Raw genomic sequence first — 21,051 nt, 5'->3', positions numbered from 1 at the left:
CTCTTAGCTTCTGGTGCTGATCCTCAGCAGCATGGAAGCACGGACACACGATGCTCATCCATTCCCCTGGTGCTCATCCATCCCCTGCTGCTCATCCATCCCCCGGTGCTCATCCATCCCCCGGCCATCCCCCATTTCCCCCACAGCCCCACCGGGGCAGCCAGCAGCCGAGGAGCCTCCTGCAGTGGGTGGCAGCACCCTTGGGGTCCCGTTACCCCCAGCCCAGCTCATCCATTGATCCGTCTGTCCGTCTGTCATCCCTTTGCCTGTTCCCAGCCGCATCCAGGGACCGAGCTCCGTCCCGGCGCCGCTTCAGATGGCCAGGAGACGAGGAGCGAGATACAAACCCAGCTCCGTGCCTACCTCTGCAGAGCTGGGCTTTGGCATCTCTCAGCGGGGAAGAATCGGGTCTTTATTCACCCAATTTGTCCGCCCTCCCTCGCCGTGCTCGAGGCTTTTGTTCCCTGTAAGCGATCGGGGCCGTGCGTGCCGCTGGCTGCCGAGCCTGTTGTGCACGGGAACTGGAGGACAGAGCAAAGATAAAAATTAAATAATTCCCCCAAATGCTTCTGCCACCCCAGCTGTTGCTCTGTGCTGAGATTTCTACACCATGTCACATTTTTGATGTGCTGATGGTTTAGGGAATTGTACAAAAGGGAGAGGGTTGGTGGGTTTGTATGAAGCTGTAAATGTTAACTGGCAGGTGTTATGGGGAATTTTTATAGGTGGGCCCTAATCCCAGCCCTGCTTTTGGACCACCCGGCTTCTGCGTGTTCAATTTTTAAAAATATTTTAAGAGCCTTTATAAGGGTCTGTATCTCCCTCCAGCTCTAGCCCTACCCGCGATCAGTGCAGCCACATCATTAAATTCGCTTTATTTATGGGCGTGCTTATACGAATATTTAAAAAAAAAATCAAATTTGGGTGGGCATTTCTGCAGCTCTGAGCTATGTGAAACAGAGTTAATGAGGTCTTGTGTTGGGGTCTTCTTAGGGGATTTAAAAATAGCCCCAAACCAAACATTTTGAGGTGGAGGAAGGGGCCCTGGCTCACGTTGCAGTCAGCTGGGGGTCAGATTCAAGCAAAATTCCCGTCCTTAGGGTGCTGTGGAGCTGGATGGGTGCATGTGGGTGCTGGGTGCTGGCTGTGGGGTGGCAGCAGGGACACGGGGATGGGAAGAGCAATGAGGATTTTTGCCCCAAGGTGATGGTTTTTCAACTTTTGGGGCCAAACGGCTCCGTGAGGCTGCTAACGGGGTGCAGCCGGGGCATGGCCAGGACCCTGCAGAGCCCTAACCCAGGTGGGGACGAGCTCTGGGTGAGCCAGGATGCCCCAAGCCCTGTCCCTGCTCTGCTCTGCCCCAGGCTGTCCTCACCACCCACCCCCAGAGCACCCCCTGCTTGCAGGCACCGTCCCTAGGCTGCAGGACGGTGATCCCATGGGTGCTGCATCCTCTGGTGCTCTGCAGCCCTTCCCAAACTGACACACGGACACATCTGGCTGGACACCATCTGGTAACTGGTGACGTTTGGCTAAAACACCCAGCAGGGTGAGCTGGGTGCCACACGATGAGCTGGGTGCCACAGGGTGCTGATGGCAAGGAGCATGGATTTAGGGAGCCAGGGCAGCTGCGGTGCCCCAAGGCGGCCGATGCTGCACTGTCCTGCACAGCCCAGCCTGCCCCAAGCCTCCTTCTGCCATTCCTGGGGCTGAATTTCTTTTTCTTTATGCTTTTCCTTCAATCTTGAAGGGAGATTTTGGAAAAGAACATATTTGAGAACAGATTGCTCACTTTGAAGCGAGCATTTGGTGATCTTAAGCGTTTATTTATTTGCTCAGAGCACCCAGCATGTGAAAGGGCAACCGTAAAACGCTCCAAATTTTGCTTTTCCCAAAGCACAGCGGAGCAGGGAGCCGAGCTCGGGTTATTTCTGGCATTTTCCTGTGTGAAGGTGTAACATCATTGCGTGCACACGAGAGCACCTCAGGGTGAAAGGAGCCAACGCTGCGCCCGGCAGCGCCGCGGTGTCGTTCCGGGGAGTTACGCTCTGAGCTGCTCACAAACATCCTTTAACTTTTTATCTAGGTAGATCCCAACTGTGCAAATGGAGATTTGTCCGTGGTGCAGGCTGTGCTGGGTCCTGAGTTTCATTACACGCCGCCAGGATGAGCAGAATTAGTGCAATTGTGAGCCCAGGTCCATCTCCTGCTCGCTTTGCCAGCACGCAGCCGCAGCCGGGTCAGGTTTGGTGCTGCGGGCAGGATCCTGAGCGAGCAGGTGGGGTTTACAGGGGCTCTGAGGGGAGCTGGGTGCGGGTTGATCCTCCCTGAGCTGTTTTCACTCCCTGCTGGGGTCAAAACCCAGCGAAAGAGAGGAGAGCAGGAAAGCACGGAGCTGTGAGACACGGTTTTGTGCGCCGCGGGTAGGGGGAGACGTGAACTTTTACCCCGTGCGTGAGGCTGACTCATAAATCAAACAGGGACGTAAATAAGCGGGCAGATAAGAGCACAGATTCTCAACCCCCAGGGGAATAAACGGCCCCGAGACAACGGGACCCCCCTGCTGCGATCGGGCTGTGGATGCGAGCCGACCATAACCAAGCAGAAAAAGCTTTGGGCTGGCTCTGAGCTCTTTGCTGCGGCCTCGAACATCCCAGGTCTGCAGGATACGGCCACGTGGGGGGCACGGGGGGTCCCCGAGCCTGCTGTGAACAGGCATTTTGGAAGAGGGGATGGTGGTGGCATCCGTGTCCCCTCCCTGCAGCCCTGCTCCTTCGCCTGCCTCCCCTTTTCTGCCTGACACCAGGGATTTGCCCTGTGGAAGCCGAGGAATTTCGTGCTCTTCAGCTCAAGTTCACGTCCCGGTTGGCGCGCTCGGAGGAGAGCGAGCGGGTTTTACGGCTTTGAACTTGGCGTGCGTGCCTTGGGGATGAATTAAGGGTAAAAATTTCCTAAAATTGTAAATGTTTGCCGGGTATTGAAGCCCTGGGTATTGAAGGCTGGCCGGGGGCCAGGCGAGCAGATGGGACGCAGCCCGTGCGGCACAGCCCCGGCTGGGGGCTTGGAAGAGGGGCGAGAAGTGGCACGGGGGGGTCACAAACCCAGCAGGGCCGGGGCTGTGCCCGTCACTGCCCTGGGTGCACGCACGGGGTGGTGAAAGCCCTTCCTTGGCCCTCCGAGGAGGGAAATTATCTTGCAGGTGTTTGTGCAGAGGTGTCTGCGAGCAGCCCCGGGAGCCCCGTGGGTGTTGGAGCAGAGCCCCACGATGAGCTTGGCAGGGTGGTTTGCACAAAACCTCCGTAACCCATCAAAATCAGGCCTGTTTTCTTGTGCTTTTGTGGTTTTAGTTTGAGATATTCGTCTGTGCGCCCGTCCTGCCCTTTCCTGCCTCCTGAGCTCTGCGCCTCTTCCACTGGTTTGTGCCCCAAATTATTCCCTGCCACTTCTCCCTTCCCTTCGCTTCCTTTCAGCTTCGCTGCCCGTCCTCGGTGCCATTTGGGAGGCTCCTTGCACGGGTCGGCCGAGAGCTCTGCTGATGACTTCCAAATTAAAACCAGGGCACTTATTTTTTCCACCTTTCACCCCCGTATAACTCCCAACCTTCCCGTATCTCTGCGCAACCGGCAAATTACGCAGCGGCTGCCAGCCCGACCGTCTCCGTGCTGCCCAGGAGGACAGCTCAGGGCTCCCGGGTTCCCGGTGTCGGATGGGTTCAGCGCCGCATCCCTGCCTCGCGTGAGAGGCGCCAGGAAAGCCCAGGCAGAGCTTGCGTGCCGAGGCAGCTGCGTTGAACAGGTAGGGCAGGTATGGGGAAACGCTCAGGGCCCCGCGCTCACCGCAGGCTCCTTCCCACCTGCGAGCCCTGATCAAACACCTCGACGGGCAGCCCGAGTGGGAAGCCGTGATGTAATCTCGGGAACCCAAAACAATCGGCCCTTTCATGGCAAGACGATAACAATCAAAACAGTATGTAAGGGCCTGCCATGCAAGAATACACATGCACATTATACACTGGAGGGAATTGAAAGCCGGAGTGAAAAGGGGCTTGTTAAGAATATGTAGCCTGCTTTCATAATCAGTTTGTAAAAGAATAGGCCCTTGAAAACAAGGGTTTAGGCTTATAGAAGGCTTTCTGTGCCTTGACCTTGCAAATATGTGGAGATGCCAACTTTTTTTTTTTTTTTTTTTTTTTTTTTTTGAAAGTGAACTTGGAGCCTCCCAGCGTGGTGCCGCGGCGCTTGGCAGCCAGCGGGGGTACGGCCCCGGGGGGCGCGGGTGCTCCCCTCCTGCCACGAGGAGCTGGTCCTCACTGACACTCAGCTTGGTGCCCGAGATTTCACCTTTTCTTCCTTAAAATTACCCTGCTGGGTTCTGCTGGCATCTGCAGAGGTGTGAGGTGTGCGTGGGACCGGCACTCCTGCTCCCAGGTGGAGGGGGTAGGGGGCACGTCGCTGGGCTCGCCCCGTTTCACAGCTGGGGAACCCGGGGCAGAGTGCTGGGAAAGGGAGCGTTCCCAACACGTTTTGGCTCCTTGCTCCTTGGTATTTCGAAGGACAACTGAGGCCCTGGTGCCCTAGGTGGCAGAGACACCCGAGCGACTTCCCTGCGTTGGCCAGGGGGCTGGTGGTGGAGCTGCAGAAGGAGCACACACATCCCCAGCGTCTGGTGTGGTTTCCTCTATTTTCAGATCAATGCGCTTTGTACATTAAAGGTTATCCTCCCCATCTGCACAACGTCTTTTAGCTGGCCACGGGCAACCCATCAGACAAAATAGGGTCAGCTTCACGCACCCCAGTGCCAGTTATTCCCCCCTGCCCCACTTTTAGACACCCCAATGTCCCTAAACATTTTGTGCCTGCCCCCTGGGCTAAAGCACCTCGTCTCCTCGCCACCTCCTCTGCGTCCTGCTGCCCCGTGGGCACCCGGAGGCACGGCCCCCGGCCCTCCTGCTGCAGGCTGCCTTTGTGCATCTGTTTTACAATGTGTTTCTTTGCAGCAGGGGGAAGCCTTCCAAGAATCCCCACCTATTTCCGTCATAAGGACGCCTTTGTTTTCCCCGCGCACAATGCAGCTTTATGCGACTCCCTCGCTTTCTTCCCCAGCGCGTAGCCGGGAGCTGCCGAGGTGTGAGGTGTGTGCGGATCGGCGGCCGAGGGCCAGAGGAACGTCTCCTGGGATGGGTTTTGTTCGCAGCTTGAGGCATCAGAGCTGGGTTTCTTCGCCCGAGCACCCGGACATCTCCGAGCCGCCGCGCTGCGCAAACAGAGGTGGCCCCGGAGCGGCGAGCGGAGGTGCCCTTGGTGCAGCGAACCGAGGCAGAGCAAATAGGAAGGGTTGTGTGTTCCTGGCCCCCGTGTTGTCACGGAGCCCTTCTCATCCTGATGGGATTAGTGTCTCTGGGAAAGGCTCAGGGAGCCTGAAAATCCATGAAGTGCTCAGGCAGAGCTGCGGTGCTATGAAGCGCTGGAGGAACGCGGGGCTGGGACACGTGGGGAGCGTGGGTTGGGGGAGCAGGAGCCCTTCTGAGGGGCTCGGTGCCATCATGGGGACAGTGTCACCCTGAAGCTGAGCCCAGAAGGTCCTCTCTGCCCCGTGGATGTCCCAGGGCAAGGTGCTGGGGCTCCGGTGGCCTTTGCCTCCTGCAGTGCCTCGTGCTTGAGCTGTGTCTGCGCCCGACGGCTGGCACCCTTGTGGCACGATGCCTGCACCCCCTGTTCCTTGGGTTTTTGCACCTGTATTCCTTGGGAAAACCCATGTTCTTTGGGAAAACAGGTTAAAACCTGGCCTGGAGCAGGGGACACGTGGCTGCTTCCCGCAGAGGGGTGGTGGAAGGGGGTGAACTCGCCCTGGCATGTCCCTTTTGGGGTCGGAGCACCCGCGGTGCGTGACCATCACTCCCCGTGGGTGCAGCACCTCTCTCCCCGAGCCTTCCTCCCTGCCAGCACCTCTACCTCCCCCAGGCAGGCCTGTGACCCCCAAGCCCACTCCCCCAGGATGCCCCAGACCCCGTGGGCATCGGTGCTGCCATGGGCTGGGGCTGGCTCCTGCTTTCAGGGAGCCCCCATGGGTTCACCAAGGGGTGTGCATGGCAGAGAGGGGAGGAGGAGGGCAGGGGCGAGCCCACCCGGCTGCGTTTCTCCTGCTGGGTCTCCCCCTGGGTTAAATTCCCTCCCTCGTGCCCCTGGGGGCTGCCTCTCTGCCCGGGCAGCCCCACAGCAAAGGGGTCAGCGAGGGGGGAGCTCGGGGCTGCTTCCCGTACAGACCCCTCCATTCACACTTCCCTCTCCCACCCCATTAATTTGTTGTGGTTGGGGCTGGTAATAGCTGCTTTGTGTGAAGGCGAGGGAAGGAGGAGGGAAAAAAAAAAAAAAAAGAAAAAAAAAAAAAAGCACACCAGCACACAGACAGCGGCCCCAGTGTTTTCTAAAAGGGATGTTTTTCCCCCTCCGTTCCCTCTCTCTTTGCCTTGAATAATGTTTTTGATTGTAGTAGCCTGTCCTGCTTAGGGAAACCCACAGCCTCTCCCCCCCCCCGCCTTCCCCTCCCCTCTTCTGTAAACCGTGGTAGAAGTTTAAACAACCCGGAGAGCTTTTTCTCACCAGTCTTATTTTACTAATGGGAAACAAGTGTTTGGGGCAGCAAAGGGAGCTCTCAGCTGCTGGATGAGGAATCGCCGACCTCGCAGGGCGCCGCTGGGGCTGGGTAGGGGCCGGGGGCTCCTTGAGGCTCCCAGCCCGAGCCCCCCCGGGGTGGTCGAGTTCGGGGTCCCCAGGGACAAATCCTCATCCAACATCCAAACCTCTCCTGGCTGCCCTTGGCTTTCAAACCCTCCAAGACCCGTGTTTTCTGCCCCTGGGGCTGCAGGGCTCTAATTGCAGCAGTTCAAGTTTGCCGTGCCTCCCCGTGTAAGCCCCTTTATCGGGCTTTTTTATCTTTTGTGCCTTAGGACTGGTCCTCACAGCAGCCTGGGTTACGTTACGGACGGACAGACCTCTCCCCTCTCCCTTTCCCAACCGTGTTGGGGTCTGGCTGCTGTTGGGGTGCCTCCCTGCTGCCCCCAACCCCTCCAGCATCGTTTGGAGAGCTCGCCTTATTTCAGCAGTCCGCTCCGCACCCAGAATCGGCCCCGTGCGTTGCTGTGCTCACCTTAAATATTCACCCGAGCAGCCCCAGGGCGAGCTGTGCTTGCATTAGAGAGGCACATCTTTCACCACACCTTTCTCTTTCCAGTTCCCAGCCCGTCCTTTCCACCCGAGGGGGCTGCGGGTCCCCACGCGTGCTCTTTTGTTTGGCAGGAACCTGGCGATCGGGATCGGCATCCAGAACTTCCCCGAAGGCCTCGCCGTCAGCCTGCCTTTACGTGGCGCGGGATTTTCCACCTGGAAGGCGTTCTGGTAGGCAGAGTTGCCCCCAGCCCACGGGACCAGCACCCTGCGAGCAGCTCCCCCTCATCATCTGCCTGGGGGTGCCCTCGGGATGGGTTTGTGTCGGCCAAGAGCCTCTTCCCATGGTCTTTGTGGGGCAAATGCTCAACGTGGAGGGTTTTCTGGGGCTGATGTTGAGCTGCAGACCTGCCAGCAGCCTGGGAGGGGAGCAGGGGGTGCTGCCTGGTGCCCCCCAGCTCAGCCCCAAGCCCCCAGCTCGCCCTGGTCCCCGTGGTTTTGCTCCAGCCCAGCTCAGCCGGCTGAGCAGTGCCTGCGCTCAGCTCCCAGATCCTGCCCCCAAAAGTCTTTATTTTTATTTTTATTTTTATTTTTTGGGTTTTGTTTTGGTTTGGGTTTTTCTCTCACTTCGCTCTGGGCTGCGTTTCAAACCCACTTTGTTTTTCTCCTTTTCCCCCGAGGTGAAAAAGCCGAGGGCATGAACTCTGCAGGCGCAGGGCCGCGTTCCTGCCCGTGCACGTGTGCTCGGCCGGGTGATGGATGGGAGGGCAGGGGGGGGGCTTTGTTTTCTTTCCCTCCCACCCCCCTCCATTTCGGCCAACGCAGCCAGGACTGGGACTTGCACCAGGGCTGCTGCTGGAAGGGAGCTCCCCTGGGCTGGGGGAGCTTCGTTCATTAAAACAGCCCCAGAAGGAGAGAAAACGAGGAGGGGGGAGAGCAGTGAGGCTGTGGCCAGGTGTCCTTCTGGGGACTGAGCTGTGCTGGTTGCAAATTTTTCCTCGCTGACCCAGCCCTGCTTGCGACCTGGATCCCCAAACCCCGCAGAGATGTTTTGGGGGGGAAGGAACCGGATGGTGCCTCAATTCCCAGCCTGGAAAAATCAGCGGGGTTTGCTCAAATCACTCTCATCATCCCCTGTCGAGAGTGACCCAGGGGGCTTGGTCTGTGCAGGACAGGGTCTGACCTCCTCCTGGACACGGTGGCACCGGGGAGGACCCCGTGCCCCCTGCTGCAACCCCTCCGTGCCCCCCGCGGGGGGCTTCCCGGGGTGCGTGGCACCTTTCAGGCTCGTTGCCTTGCAGGTACGGGCAGCTGAGCGGCATGGTGGAGCCCTTGGCTGGTGTCTTCGGTGCCTTCGCCGTGGTGGTGGCAGAGCCTCTCCTCCCCTACGCCCTGGGCTTCGCTGCCGGAGCAATGGTCTACGTGGTGATGGACGATATCATCCCCGAGGCGCAGACCAGGTGAGTCCCCAATCGGCACGGGGAGGTACCGAGGGCTCCGGGAGACCCCTTCCCTTCCCCGACGAGGCTCCGAGCTGTGCTTTACCCACCCTACAAGCACCCCAGGAGCTCACCCCTTCGTTTTTTTCCCTGCAGTGGCAACGGGAAGCTGGCTTCCTGGACCTCCGTGCTCGGCTTCGTGGTGATGATGTCCCTGGACGTCGGCCTGGGGTAGGGCAGCTCGCTGCTCCCCGCGGGAAGGCTTCTCACCAGCGGCCGTGGTGGCATTGGGGACTGGGCACGCCTTAGCCTCTTCGATTTTTTATTATTTTTTTTTTTTTGTACATGACTATTTTTTTTTGGATCCGGTTTGGTGTTAATTCCCTCTGATTTGGTCTGTCTGCTCCCCCCAGCGTCACGTCGATGGTTTTCAAAGCACAAACGTGGGGGGTTCGGTGCGGGTCCTGCTTTCCTTTCGCCACCAGATTTTCTGTTTCCCCCAGAGGGCTGAGACACATGGGCCGGGCTGCAAGTCCTGCTTGACTTTTCCTTCAGCTCTGGGGTGTTTTCTCTGAGTCAGGTGGGTTTTGATCATCCTTGGTCTGCAGAAGGGCAGGAATTCACCATCGCATGCTTAAGCTGCTCTAGGGTTGCGTCCCAAGGCGTTTAATGAGGTAAACTCCTCAATTTCCACCCCTGGTCCTGGAAGGCAGGGGGAAGAATTAGGGCTAGGACAACACGTGCAGCACCCTGTGGGGCAGCAGGTCTGACACATCCCGCTGGTCCTGGGCAATGTTTTAGGGCTTTAGTTGTTCTGACGGATACAAGTAGTCCAAGCAAATAAAAATGAATTTTCTTGGTATCTCTGCTAGAGGAAAATAGTGATTTTTCCTAAATTTATTTCCTAAGCAGGGCTTTGTTCCAGTGCATTGTGGCTTGTCCGATACCAAGAGGGTTTTCTGGGGAAAAAAAAAAAAATAAGGAGAGGAGAACCTCTGTGTTTTCTAGCAGGCACTCAGTGACAAGGCAAGGTGTGGGTCCCCGTGGTGTGCTCCGTGCCTGTCGTGCAGCAGGACGCATTTCCACGCGGGCCCACGGCCGTGGGGCATTACTGAATTTGCTTTTTTCTGGCTGCTCTTTCAAATCGGTGACAGCTCCCCGACAATCTCCTGCAGCCCCCGGAGGTGGCCCTGGGGGCTCTTCAGCCCCCTCTGCCCAGCTCGGTGCTGAGTTAACCTCCCCGAGGGCCCCGGGGTGCCAGAAACTCTCGTCCTCCCGAGCAGCATCGGGATGCGATAGCTCATCAGTGGGAGCTAATTACCCTAATTAAACACTCATTAATGTGGCTGCCTCTTTGCTGTCTTCCTTTGGAGCATCTCCTGTCCCCTCCCCGTGCCGTGCCATGGCTGAACCTGCTTCATGCTCAAGTAGAGAGCGAAATGCAGGAGTGGGGCGGTGCAAGGCACGCCTCGCCCTCCACCAAGGCTGCTTCATTTTTCGGGAAATTTTCAGGAAAAAGGGGTTAATGAGATTTTTCAGCAGCATAACTGGATCTCTTGGCTGCTGCTTGCATCTCAGCCCCTCTGCGGCCGTACCTGTGGGCACAGGGGGTGCCAGCCAGCGCGGGTCCTGCTGGAGAGGCTGCACGAGGGCAGCCGGGGGAAGAGGCTGGAGTAAACTCGGTCAGAGCCATGCATTTCTGTTCAGTTCGTCGTTTCGGTTGGGTTTCATTTGTACTTCGTTTGTATGTCACTCTGAATGATACAAAACTACTGTTTGCCAATGGATTTGACCTTTTTACTGTGATTGGTTTCAATAAATGGGAAATTCTGAGTTTGCACTGATTTATTTCAACGCAGTAAATCCCTGCTTTGTCTTCTCCTCCCTGCGTTCTGCTGCTTTTCTTTTCTTCTTTAATGGTTCTCAGCTTCTCAAAGTTCCTGCTTCTCGACCAGAAGGCAAGCATGGAGAAGGGAAAAAAAGAAGAAAAATATGAAGAAAGGCATCTGTGCCATGCCTCACCCAGGCACCCACGGGTGTGTTTCGCTGGGGTTTTGCAGCCCAGCCCCAGCTCCCGACCCCGGCTGGAGCTTTGTGACTCAGAAAAACCCAACCGCAACAAATCCCTCGAGGAAAAAATAAAAAGAAAAAAAAATCCTGTTAAAAACAGCTGTGGCTGCCGGGTCCCCGGTGGAGGAGCAGTGGGCACGGGGATGGGAGCGCTCGCCCAGGGCCAGGCAGAGCTGAAGGGAATCACCATCACCACCCCTACCCACCTCGTCCTGGCCACTCGACGTTTTTGGAAGGCTCCAGCCTGCCACATTCAGCCCAAAAAGCCTTCCCGAGAGGCTTGAAAGCCTCGCGGGCGTCCGCGGGTGGGGATTTCTCCCGGACTTGTTTGCAAGCCGCGTTTTCTTGTTTGATTTTTGGCGTGTGGCGTAAGTCGGTACGAAAAACACATTATGCGTTTAAAGGCAGCCTCGTAATCAGATTGCTGGGAGATAATATCGCGTAATGCACTTAATCCTGCTTAGATGTAGCCAGCCGAGGTAATTATGTACATTGGACCCGTAGGAAGCCAGCGGGGAGGGCAGGAGGGCGATGCCGAAAACACGGCTGAAAATCCCTCCTTTTCTGTTTGTACCCCGGAGGGGAATGAAATTATCTCTCTGCTTCTCACCGGCGACTGAAAAGCTGGCTGGGGGCCAGCCCTGGAATTACAGGTGGAAACAATAGCTGTCAGCGACCAGGTGGAGCTGGGAGCAAATGCAATATAAGCGCGCGGCCAGGAGCTGCGTGGCACGGAGAGGTGCTGGGGCTGCAGCAGCAGGAGTGGCTCTGCCATGGGCACGGGGAAAAGAGGGGAAAGTTGTGCCCTCGTTGGGGTGTAGGAGGGGTCCTGGGGGCTCACCAGGACCCCTTCTGGTCCTGGGGGCTCAGCAGCCTGGTGATGGTTTTGTGTCTGGGGATGAGGGCAGCGGGGGTCCCTCCCCATCCCGGGGTCCCTTTGGTAAATGTCCCGTGTCTCTGCCTCGTGTCTGGTGAAATGGAGAGAAAACCATCCCACTCCGAGTGACTCCAGCTCACCTAATGTGTGGGGCACGCTGGTTTTTTATTTTTCTTTCTCTCTATTCCTTTGCTTCAGGACGCTGTGGTGTCACTCGGACCAGCCAGGGCACCAAAGTGGAAGAACAGCCCCCAGGGCTTTGTCTGCGGTAGCTGGCAAAGACAAATCCTGCCCAAAACAACCTCAGCCTGCTCTGAACAGCCTCAGCCCGCTCTGAACAGCCTCAGCCCGCCCTGAACAACCTCAGCAGTGTTTGGCTTTCAGATTTCTTGCTGTTTCTACAGCTGAGCCCTGTAAGTGCCACTCGGGGTGCCTTTGCCAGCTGCCAGCCCAGCCTCCAGACACTTTGCATCAGGCTCTGACCCAGGAGGGTGCAACCCTGGGCTGGGGGCTGTGACTTTATATTTTGGGGAGGAACCACGGCTCCAAGCAAGCCTCGTTTCGGGAGGCTAGGGTTCAGCACCGAGCCTCTGCTCCGAGTTCAGCGCCGTGAGCCCAGCCCCAGGGGCACGCTTGGCAGGGCAGCAGCGAGTGCGTGGGTTGGGGTTTGCTGCCAGCTGCTCCCCTCCCTGGGTTTCGAGCAGTGAGAGGATCTGATGACTTCAGTAAAGCCTCATGCATACAAAAACCTTAGATCCTTGGGGTTTGTCTTAGAGCAGTAATGGCTTTTTGCTCTGGCTAGAGAAAAACATGAAGTGTGACCCCACACTGTGCCCAAAACCCCAAAAGGTAAAGCCAAAGATCCGGTCCTAAACAGCCCGTGTATGTCCTCTTGCCTTCAGGTTTAAAAATACCTCGTGTGAGTTTCTGGCCTGCTTCCTGGAGGTTTTGTGTGGGTTTTGGGGTTTTGCAAACTGTGCTGATGAAGGCGAGCAGCCCGACCATTGAGCTAAGAAAGCAGAAATCCCCAAATCCTCCCAGCGCCCCAGGTGGGTGCGTTTGGCAGCAGGTGAGGCTCTGAGCACGAGGAAGGCGCGGGTGCAGGCACACCTTGCGGAGCTCCTGCTCGGAGACCTTCTCCAAGCTGCATTGCCGCAGAAAAAGCTCGGCAGTGCTGCCCTGGGTGTATTTTCCTCCTTTTCTTGGGTTTTTCTTCCAGAGGCTGGAGCAAACAGACGCAGGGCTGCGGGATGGCCGCCCCACGTTGTGCAATAACGCCGGTGACTGACTCGCAAGGAGACGGCGTACGAGTTCTTGGGGATCTCCTCTGCAAACCCCAGCCCTGCCCCGAGACAATCACTGCCTTGTGCTCGTGGTTGCAGGGGGCACGGGGAGGCTGCCGGGCGCTCAGGTGTGTGGCACTACATGCGGTTGTCTTGGGGTTAGGGCTTTGAAAAGGGCTTTTGAAAAGGGTTTTGGCGCACTCGGGGATGTGCCAACCCACCCTGGGACAGCGGAGGCGATTCGTCCCGCAGCAGCTGGGAAATTGGTGGCTTTAGCTTGGTTTTGGTGTGGCCGGTCCAAAGGCTGTGTGTTGGACTTGTCCCCTTGGTTTGGGGCTGCTCCATCCTGCCTGGAGCTGGGGTGCGAGGAGAAGGGGCTGGGCTCTGCTCGGAGAGCTCCCCCCTTGCTCCCTGCGGCTCCCAGCACCCCAGGGGCCTTTTCCCAGCGATGCACAACCACGAAAGCAGCAGGGAACACAGGACGGCCTCGGTCACCGCTCTTCCTGCTGCTCGGGGAGGGTTTTGCAGGCAGGGCAGGGCAGGGGAAGCACGGCTCACCCCAACGGGTCCAGCTCACGCTGAGTCAGGGCGCAGGAATGGTGCGCGGGGCTGCGGGGGGTGGCCCCCGCGTGGGCACCGGGTGCTCGCCGGGTGCTGGGGAGGGTGAAGGCGAACCCGAAGGCGGCTGCAGTTTGCAGGGCTGGGCGGGGACGGCAAACCCCAAGCAAGGGCTTTGCACGCAAGCGAACAATAATCCCATTCTTAGGGCCCGTGCCGTAAAACAAAACACGGCACAGGGCATTACTCGGGCTTGCGAGATGCGCACCCGGGGTAGATCGCAGCACCTGAGTCATTGCTTATAAAGGAGTGGATTTCACCTCCCTCCCTTCCCCTCCCCGTAGGAAAGAAACAATTCAAACCTTCCAACAGAATGACTTCTATTCTTTGTGTGCGGACTTTGTTGTACTTGGCAACGGGGCTGCAATTAAAAGTGAGACTCTCTCCTGCGCGCACACACGCAGGCTCCTGGCTCCAAACTCCGGAGCGAGTGCAGGGTTTGTCTTCCTGCTTCCAGCTTGCTCGGGCACCCCAAACCCATCTCTGGCCCATCTGTCCAGCATTGCCTTGCACCTCTCCACCCAACGCAGACCCCTGAGCCTCAGGAAGGAGAGGGAAGAAGAGAATTTAGGTCCCAAGCTGCCCTTTTCCTAGGGCAAATATTCTGGGGTCACCGGGTTCTTGCTGGGGTTTGCTGAGCTAATGCCAGTCTCCCTTTTAGGTATGTAGTGCCACGCTCTAGGGGTGTGTGTTTAGTCTTGCGTGGTCACCCAGCCCTAGAAAAACTCTGCCCTGAGTCCGTGCCGGGCTGTAGCTCTCGGATATTTCCCTGGGTGCCTTTTCCAGCTGGGGTTGCTGAAAGTCCTCAGGGCAGCGGGCCAGCAGCACGGTGGTGGCTGTGTGGGAAGGGGACCCTCTGCCTCCTGCTCCCTGCACGCCGTGTGCGGTGTCTGAGGGGTCAGAGAGTGAAATCAGGGTAAAGTGACATCGGCCCAAGTCTGTCTCTGTTGCAAAGCCTCCTGCCCAGTGGGTTGTACCTAATGGAAAAAGAGAGAAATTGGGGCAGTCTGGGACCCGCGTGTGGCTCCGTCCTTAGCGCCTCTTCCCCTAACTCAAGGCTTTTATGGCACCGAGGGAAAGCCATCTGGGCGAGGATGGAGAGCCTATTTGTCAGGCTCTCAGGATGTCTTTGGTTAAGATTTCTGGGCTCTGTTTCTGTGCTTTGCAATCCTGTGAGGGGGCTCTTGAGAGCAGGAAGCTGAGCCCAGGGGGTTATTTTAATATAATCTTGCAAAATGCTGATGATAACTAAAAAGCTTTTGTGTCCAGAGCTGGTTTGCATGTGGGAATTGCCTAAATCTCTCTCGGCCTGTTGCATTCTCGTGTTCTTACACGAACAATGAAGCTATTACAGAGCCTGACACACGCTCTCTCCCCATCTCATCTCGTGCAATCCTTCTGCTGCGCCTGAAGCAGAACACAAAACCTGGATGGAAATATTACGGGAGAGAACGGCCTGGATCTGCTTCCCTGTTACTGCAGAACAATTTCCCTGCCATAAAAGTACCTCTGAGAGCCAAGGGAAGATTAGCTCATAGGGAAAAGGGCGTGCTGGGGAACAAAGGAGGGAGGTGCTGCTGGGGGCCTGGTGGACGGATAGATGGATGGACGGACGGACGGATGGATGGATAAATCCGTCCATCCATCCATCCTGGGGAGCTGGGGATCCATCCTGGGGAGCTGGGGAGCTCTTGTCTTGGCGCAGGTTTCACAGCAGCCCCTCTTTGCCCTCTGTTCCTGGGTGGTGGTGGCTGTGCCGCTGTGCAAAAACCCTCCCGAGACCAGGGAAACGTCTCCAACAACAAGGGAGCCCCCCCCCCGGGGCCTCCCGAGTCATTAAACAAATTAAGTTGTTTAGAAGAAGGAGGCCCAGGTGACTGGGTGTGAAAGCCCCCGGGGGGCCTCTGTAATTGCTGAGTGAAGGCAGCGCTGGTGGGTGGAAGGGAGCCGAGGAGCCAGGGGGGGATTTTTGCCTCCTCCCCCCCTTCCCAGCTCCAGCTCGGGCTTCCTGGGGCACCTGGGGACTCGGCCACCCGGGCAGCTGGAAGCCCCAAGTGATGCTCAGGCCTGGAGAGCTTCACTCCTTTAACTGGCCCCTGGCTCCCACCCCCGAGGGGTTTCCCTGCCTCTGACACCATCCTTGGCCTCGCTCCTTGCAGAGCTGCAGAAGAGGCTGCTGAGTGAAGGAGATTTTTTTTTTTCCTTCCTTGTGCAAAGCTTTTTCCCTGCTGCTCTTTGCAGAGGTGGCTCTTAACCCTCCGTGACTCCAGAGGGAAGCGGAGCGGGGCTGCTGCGCTTGTCAGCTTTGCTGCCTTGCTCCCGGGAGGAGGTTGGAGCTGTGAACTTCTGCCCCGAGCCCTTTGCCCCAGCCCAGCGTCGCCGCCGAGGTGGCGCGGGAGCCTCCCTACCCGCTGCACCTCGGCGAGCGTGACCTGGGAGGAGCAGCGGCGGCAGCTTTCCAAGGAAAGATGCAAAATTCCCAAACCGAGCTGCCTCTTCCTTCGCAGCGTTCGACACGCTGTGTTTAGACGAGATGACAAGCTGATAAGGCGCGGCGCTGCAATCTGCCTTGGCGAGCTGCGAGTGGGAGCAGGAGCCTTCTCCGGGCTCCGTGCGTAAGGAGACGTGGGGTCCCTGCTCTGAAGGGCTGGAAAAAGGTGCAAGAACCAGGGCAGCCGAGCTCCGAGGCTGTTCCCCTCTCCAGCCACCAGCTCAGCACCTTCCCCAGCTCGTCCCGTGGGAGCTGGGCTGGAGACCAGGTCGGGGAGCTGCGCGGTGCCCAGGAGCTTTGGGCTCTCTTGTAGCAATACCAGAGGAAAGTGCTCAGGGCTGTGACAAGGAGCCTTATCCTTACCGTGCAGTGGGGTTGGATGTGCTCAGCGCTGCCTGTGGAGCTGCTTTTGCAGCCTGGCATTTCTCTCCTGGGGTCAGTTTTTTGCTCTGCCCCGCGCAGAGAGGTGAAGCCCCGCTCCTGCCGCATCTCCCCGAACCTCTCCCATCTCCCACCCAGGATTTGGGGCAAACTTTGCTAACTCCTGGTTCTCAGCAGGGCGTTCAGGGGGTGACAAATCACCGCACTCAGAGGAGCACCACTAATTCTCCAAAAACCTTTCGGGTCACTGTTTTAGGGCTGGCTGTGTGGGGAGCTGCGTGGGCTCGTTTCTCCCGCAGAGCTGTGCCGCAGGAGCCGGGCTCCCAGCCCGTGCTGGAATCGGACACCCTGAGCGCGATCCAGCAAAAGCCCCCGCTCCAAGCAGGGTGGGAGCTGCTCCTTTCCAAGGGTTAAGACGCAGACAGGTCTCGGCAAGGTCTTGGCCGTGGCTGCAGCGAGCTGCCCGCACCCTGCACGGCGTGGAAAACCCTGGTGAGAGCGGAGAAGTGGCCGCGGTTCCTCCTCCGGCGGGGGTGGTTTCCCTCCCTTTTCCCTTTCCCTCCCCCTCTCCTTGAAGCTCTCAGAAACAAGTGCTGTTTTATTGCCGATAATTTACCAGCTGCACAAAGGCTGCCTTGTAACGCGGGGCTCCAGATGTTTAGCATTTCACAAAAATCTAATCGTAAGGTACCTGTTCCGCTGGCGCACCAGCTGACCTGGCTGGGGGAGAGCCGCCTCGCAGCCTTCTCCTGCCTTTCCCAGGCAGCTGCCGGCAGATCCCAACCCCGCAGAGCCCTGGGGTTTGCTGGTGCTGAGCTGCTGGGGGGTGCAGGGGCTGGGCAGAGCTGGATGAGAGCAGCTCTGCCCAGTGGGCTCGTGGCTACGGGCGCAGCGGCGGTGCCGGAGGGTGCCAAGGGGCCGTGCAATGCCTGCTCCATGCCTGTGCCCCCTGCTCGAGGGAATTGGGCACCCTTGGGTGGGAGATAATGCCTTGGGCAGAGCAGTGCGTGCTGTAGGGAGCTGGAAGGTTCCATACTGGGGGCTGTACTGGGAGCACTGGGGTGCAGGTCCGGGTGCTGGGGCAGATCCTGCGCAGCCCCGAGGGCCACGGTCCTGCGGGAGAGCGATTGCCTGGCTCCGCTCCATCCCCACCCCATTCCTTTGACTGCAATCCCTTAATTGTTTCAAAAAAAAAAAAAATAATCACATGACAAAATAGAGGGAGATAATTACAGTCAATTGCCTCCCCTTATCTCCGGGGAGAGCATGTTGGGCAAATAAAGCGCGGGGAATTAATTCTGGCAGTGGTGACCGGGGCTCCGTGGCCCAGGCTGCGAATGGCAGGAAGGGCTGACTTACTGCCGCTCTTCGCAGCTATATTCGGCGTTTTATTGCATCTCTAATTATCGTTCCCCATCAGGATCTGGCAGAGACGTCAGGCCGGCACCGTGCTTCCCACTGCCGGGTGCAGAGGGCGGAGCGGCTCCCGGTGCTCTGCGTGGCCTTGGCTCCCCAGGGGCACAGGGGTGGCGATGCTCCCGAGCTGTCCCCAGCGATGCTGCCCTGCTGCAGAGCCACCAAATTCATGGGTCTGTGTTTTTGGGATGTGTTCCCCTTGCTGCTTTCCTCCCCAAAATCACGGGGCTGCAGCAAACGAGGCCACAAGGTGCAGCAGCCCTCAGGGTGCAGGCTGCCCTCCTCCACCCCGGGGAAATGGTGCCTGCACCGGGCATCAGGGCAGGGCTGAAAGGGTTGGTGACAGCCAGGGCAGCACCCTGGCATGGACAGGGCAGGATCTGGCCCAAAATTGTGCTGGGTGAGCCCCCAGCACAAGGAGCAGCAGTCCCTCTGCAACACCGGTGGTGCCAAGGCAGCGTGGGCGCACTGGGGACGCAGGAGCAGGAGGAGGCTTTGCCACGGGGCCGGTGTGAGTGCTGCTGGCAGCTGGGGCACCTCGGAGCACGGGGACTTTGGGGAGCACCCCCAGCCCTCGCAGCCCCTCATTCGCATGCAGAGAGCACGAGGGGGAGGGAAGGGGTCCGGCCACTGGGGAGCGGAGACGGGCGGCTGTGCCGCAATGAAGTAATCCTCCCCCGGCACCCGGAGCATATAAAGCACCGCGGAGCACAAGTGCCTCTCTGTCCCCTCTCTTTCTTCTCGTTCCCTTTAATAATCTTGCTCTTTTGTCCCCATACGTTTGCTCTCGATGCCATTGCTCCCTCCTGCTCGGTAGCTCGGGACCCTCGGCGTTTGCCCGCCGAGGTGCTCACGGTGCCACCTGTTTTCTCCTCTCTCTTTTCCAGGACACCTGATTTATTTATTTTCTTTTATTTATTTTTTTTTTCCTTCTGGTTTAGGGTCTATTAAGTTTACTCCTTCTTCCCCTGCCCTGGGAGACCCGGTTAATGAGTAACCATAGCGTGCTTGGAGGCAGCTGTCTCAGACAAACTGACGGAGACTTTTTTGGAGCTGCATAAGGGAACGTTTGTTCTGCAGCTTCTCAATAGATCCTTGTGCAGGAGGCAAAAAGTGTGGGGAGAGAAAGAAAGAGACACTAAATCATTGGGCTCCTTGAAAATCTTGCTCAGTGTGTGTGTGGTTTTAGTCCTCTTTATAATAGATGTTAGATGAGTCACCTTTTCGAGTCTAAATCATGAATTTATCTTCGCAGCGGAGCGCTCCATGTGCTTTTAGCAGCGTTTCAGCTATAAAGTTCTTTTTAAGTAACTTCAGCATAAAACACACAGCCCATATATTCACCGGCATGGGGCTGGAGTCACATGAGGGTGGATTTTCTTCCTCCCAGTCCCCGCGCGGAGCAGATTTGGCACTCGGGGTTTGTAGTTTTACCTGTGCCCTTCCAGCGCCTTTGCCCCACGGAGACATTTGGGGCTTTATCACCCCCCCAAATCAGGCTGGGTCAGGGCGTTTTGTCCTCGCTGGGCTCCCCGGGTGGGAGGTTGAGGACCACGTGCGAGCGGGTCCTGCCTCTGCTGTGCCCCAGGGCTCCTGCGTACCCCTGGCAATGGCACTGGGACCTCCTCGTGTCCCTGCTTTGCTGCAGGTGACGGCCGTGTCCTTGGCCACGCAGCCACCAGGGCAGTGGCTTTCTCGTGCCCGCTGTGCCAGAAGGGTTGGAGAGGGTGGAGGGGGCACAAGCGCGCAGCGAGGCGCAGGAGCACGGCACCGAATCGCCCCTGGGTGCCTTGAAACCCTCTCAGTGGTCCCTAAATTCTCTGGCTACGTGGATTTCCGTCAGCCCTTGAGTTTAACACGGGCAGCCGTGCACCTTGGAGGACCTGATGTGTGTTTGCTGGCCTGGGGGCAGCCACCCCACGGACCGGGGTCCCCAGACCACGAAATGCTGCCGGAGCCACGGCAAATCTCTCTTGCCCTGTCAGTGGTGGAGCAGAGGGGAAGGAGCCTCTCCCAGGGTGATAAGAGAAGATAGGGGCCCCCCCTTGCAGCTGCTGCCAGGGACAGGCTCCCTGCACCCCCCTCCGAGGAGCTTTCCCATCTCGCTCGCTGTTTCCCCAGGCAGCTCTTCCAGGGAGGCAGCGATGCTCCGCTTGTGGTCCAGGCTGCCGTCCAGAAACGGGGAGAAAACCAAAATATGTCACCGTGTTTTTCCTCCTTTTTTACAAAACCTCAATTTTTTTTTTTTTTTTTTTTTTTTTGAACTTTGGGATTAGTTCAAGGTTTGGGCAAAGATTCAGGTCATTTTTGTTTTACCTGAGACGTGGCTCCCCGTTCCCTGGAGCAACAGCTCTTTATTGGCTCCTGCAGCCATTTGGCACTCTCAGCGAATGGAATAAAAAGCTTTTTGTTTCCGTATTTCACTACATTTATATATATTTAGCCGGTTTGGGGAGGGTATTTGGAGGTCAGAGGACTTTCAGAGGTTTCTGTGCTGACCAGGCCTGGAGAGCAGGCACCCTGTGGCAACTCATTCCCACCTCTCCCTTCCCATCTCTTTATCTCTTTCGTTTTATCCATGCTGGTGCCCATCACAGAGCACAATTTATTTATTTTTTTTTAGTGAGGATTTTTCACATCTCCTCCCCAAAATCCCTCCCCTCTCCACGTGCCCTTGCAGGGAGGATTTCCTCTGCGTAAAAGCTTTCACAAAGCTCTCGGAGGCAGCGTGGCCGGGGGCTGCGGAGCATTTTCACCCAGGCGTCGGACCAAGCTCCCCTGTCCTCCTCTCACCAGGTGCCCCAAAGCCCCTGCCCCCGCAGGATAAAGGATGCTTTCAGCTGCCCTAAATGGATCTGTCGGGAAACCGCCGATTTGCAGCGACTTGGAAACATCTGGTTGACATTCTTAAGTCTACAGGCTCTCGGGTAATTACCCTTATTACCTGATCGGCGTGCACTTTATCTTGCTTTATGGGCGACTCTGTTCCTGCTCCCTGCCCACGCCACCCACCGCCACCACCACTCTGCTAATTAAAGCTCGGTGCTCGCTCCCCCCCTCTCGCTCTTTTCCCCTCCCCAGCTCAGCGGAGGCTGAGGAATGCGAGGCAGGAATGCTGTCCTCTCGCAAGGAGCCTCGGAGGGGAGGTGGCCGCCCCCCGAAAAACAACGTCTTTGTGTCTGCTGCAGTCACGCAAGGCCGTGCCCAAGTGTTGCAGGCTCCAGCCCCGGCTCGTGCTCGCGTGCTGGCTCACCTGGCAGCGGCACCGCGGAGTTCAGCAGCTTTGAAAACCTTTCGCGCTCACGTCATGCTC

General features: G+C 57.7%; 1 protein-coding gene across 2 annotated transcripts in view; it reads left to right on the top strand.

Annotated features, from left to right (window-relative positions):
* SLC39A11 (solute carrier family 39 member 11) overlaps nucleotides 1-10,435 on the top strand; it is a 77,135-nt gene extending 66,700 nt beyond the window's left edge. For both annotated transcript variants that reach the window (XM_084491850.1, XM_084491849.1), the window contains exons 8-10: nucleotides 7,296-7,394; nucleotides 8,465-8,623; nucleotides 8,759-10,435. In XM_084491850.1, the coding sequence (XP_084347976.1) occupies nucleotides 7,296-7,394; nucleotides 8,465-8,623; nucleotides 8,759-8,837 (337 nt within the window). In that variant the 3' untranslated portion in view covers nucleotides 8,838-10,435. The remainder of the gene's footprint in view (nucleotides 1-7,295; nucleotides 7,395-8,464; nucleotides 8,624-8,758) is intronic.
* Nucleotides 10,436-21,051: the final 10,616 nt, after the last annotated feature.

Source organism: Aythya ferina, assembly GCF_964211825.1.
Source record: "Aythya ferina genome assembly, chromosome: 18".
NCBI lineage: Eukaryota > Metazoa > Chordata > Aves > Anseriformes > Anatidae > Aythya > Aythya ferina.
The sequence above is the reverse complement of the archived record's forward strand: the minus strand, read 5'-3'. Positions and strand labels throughout refer to the sequence as shown.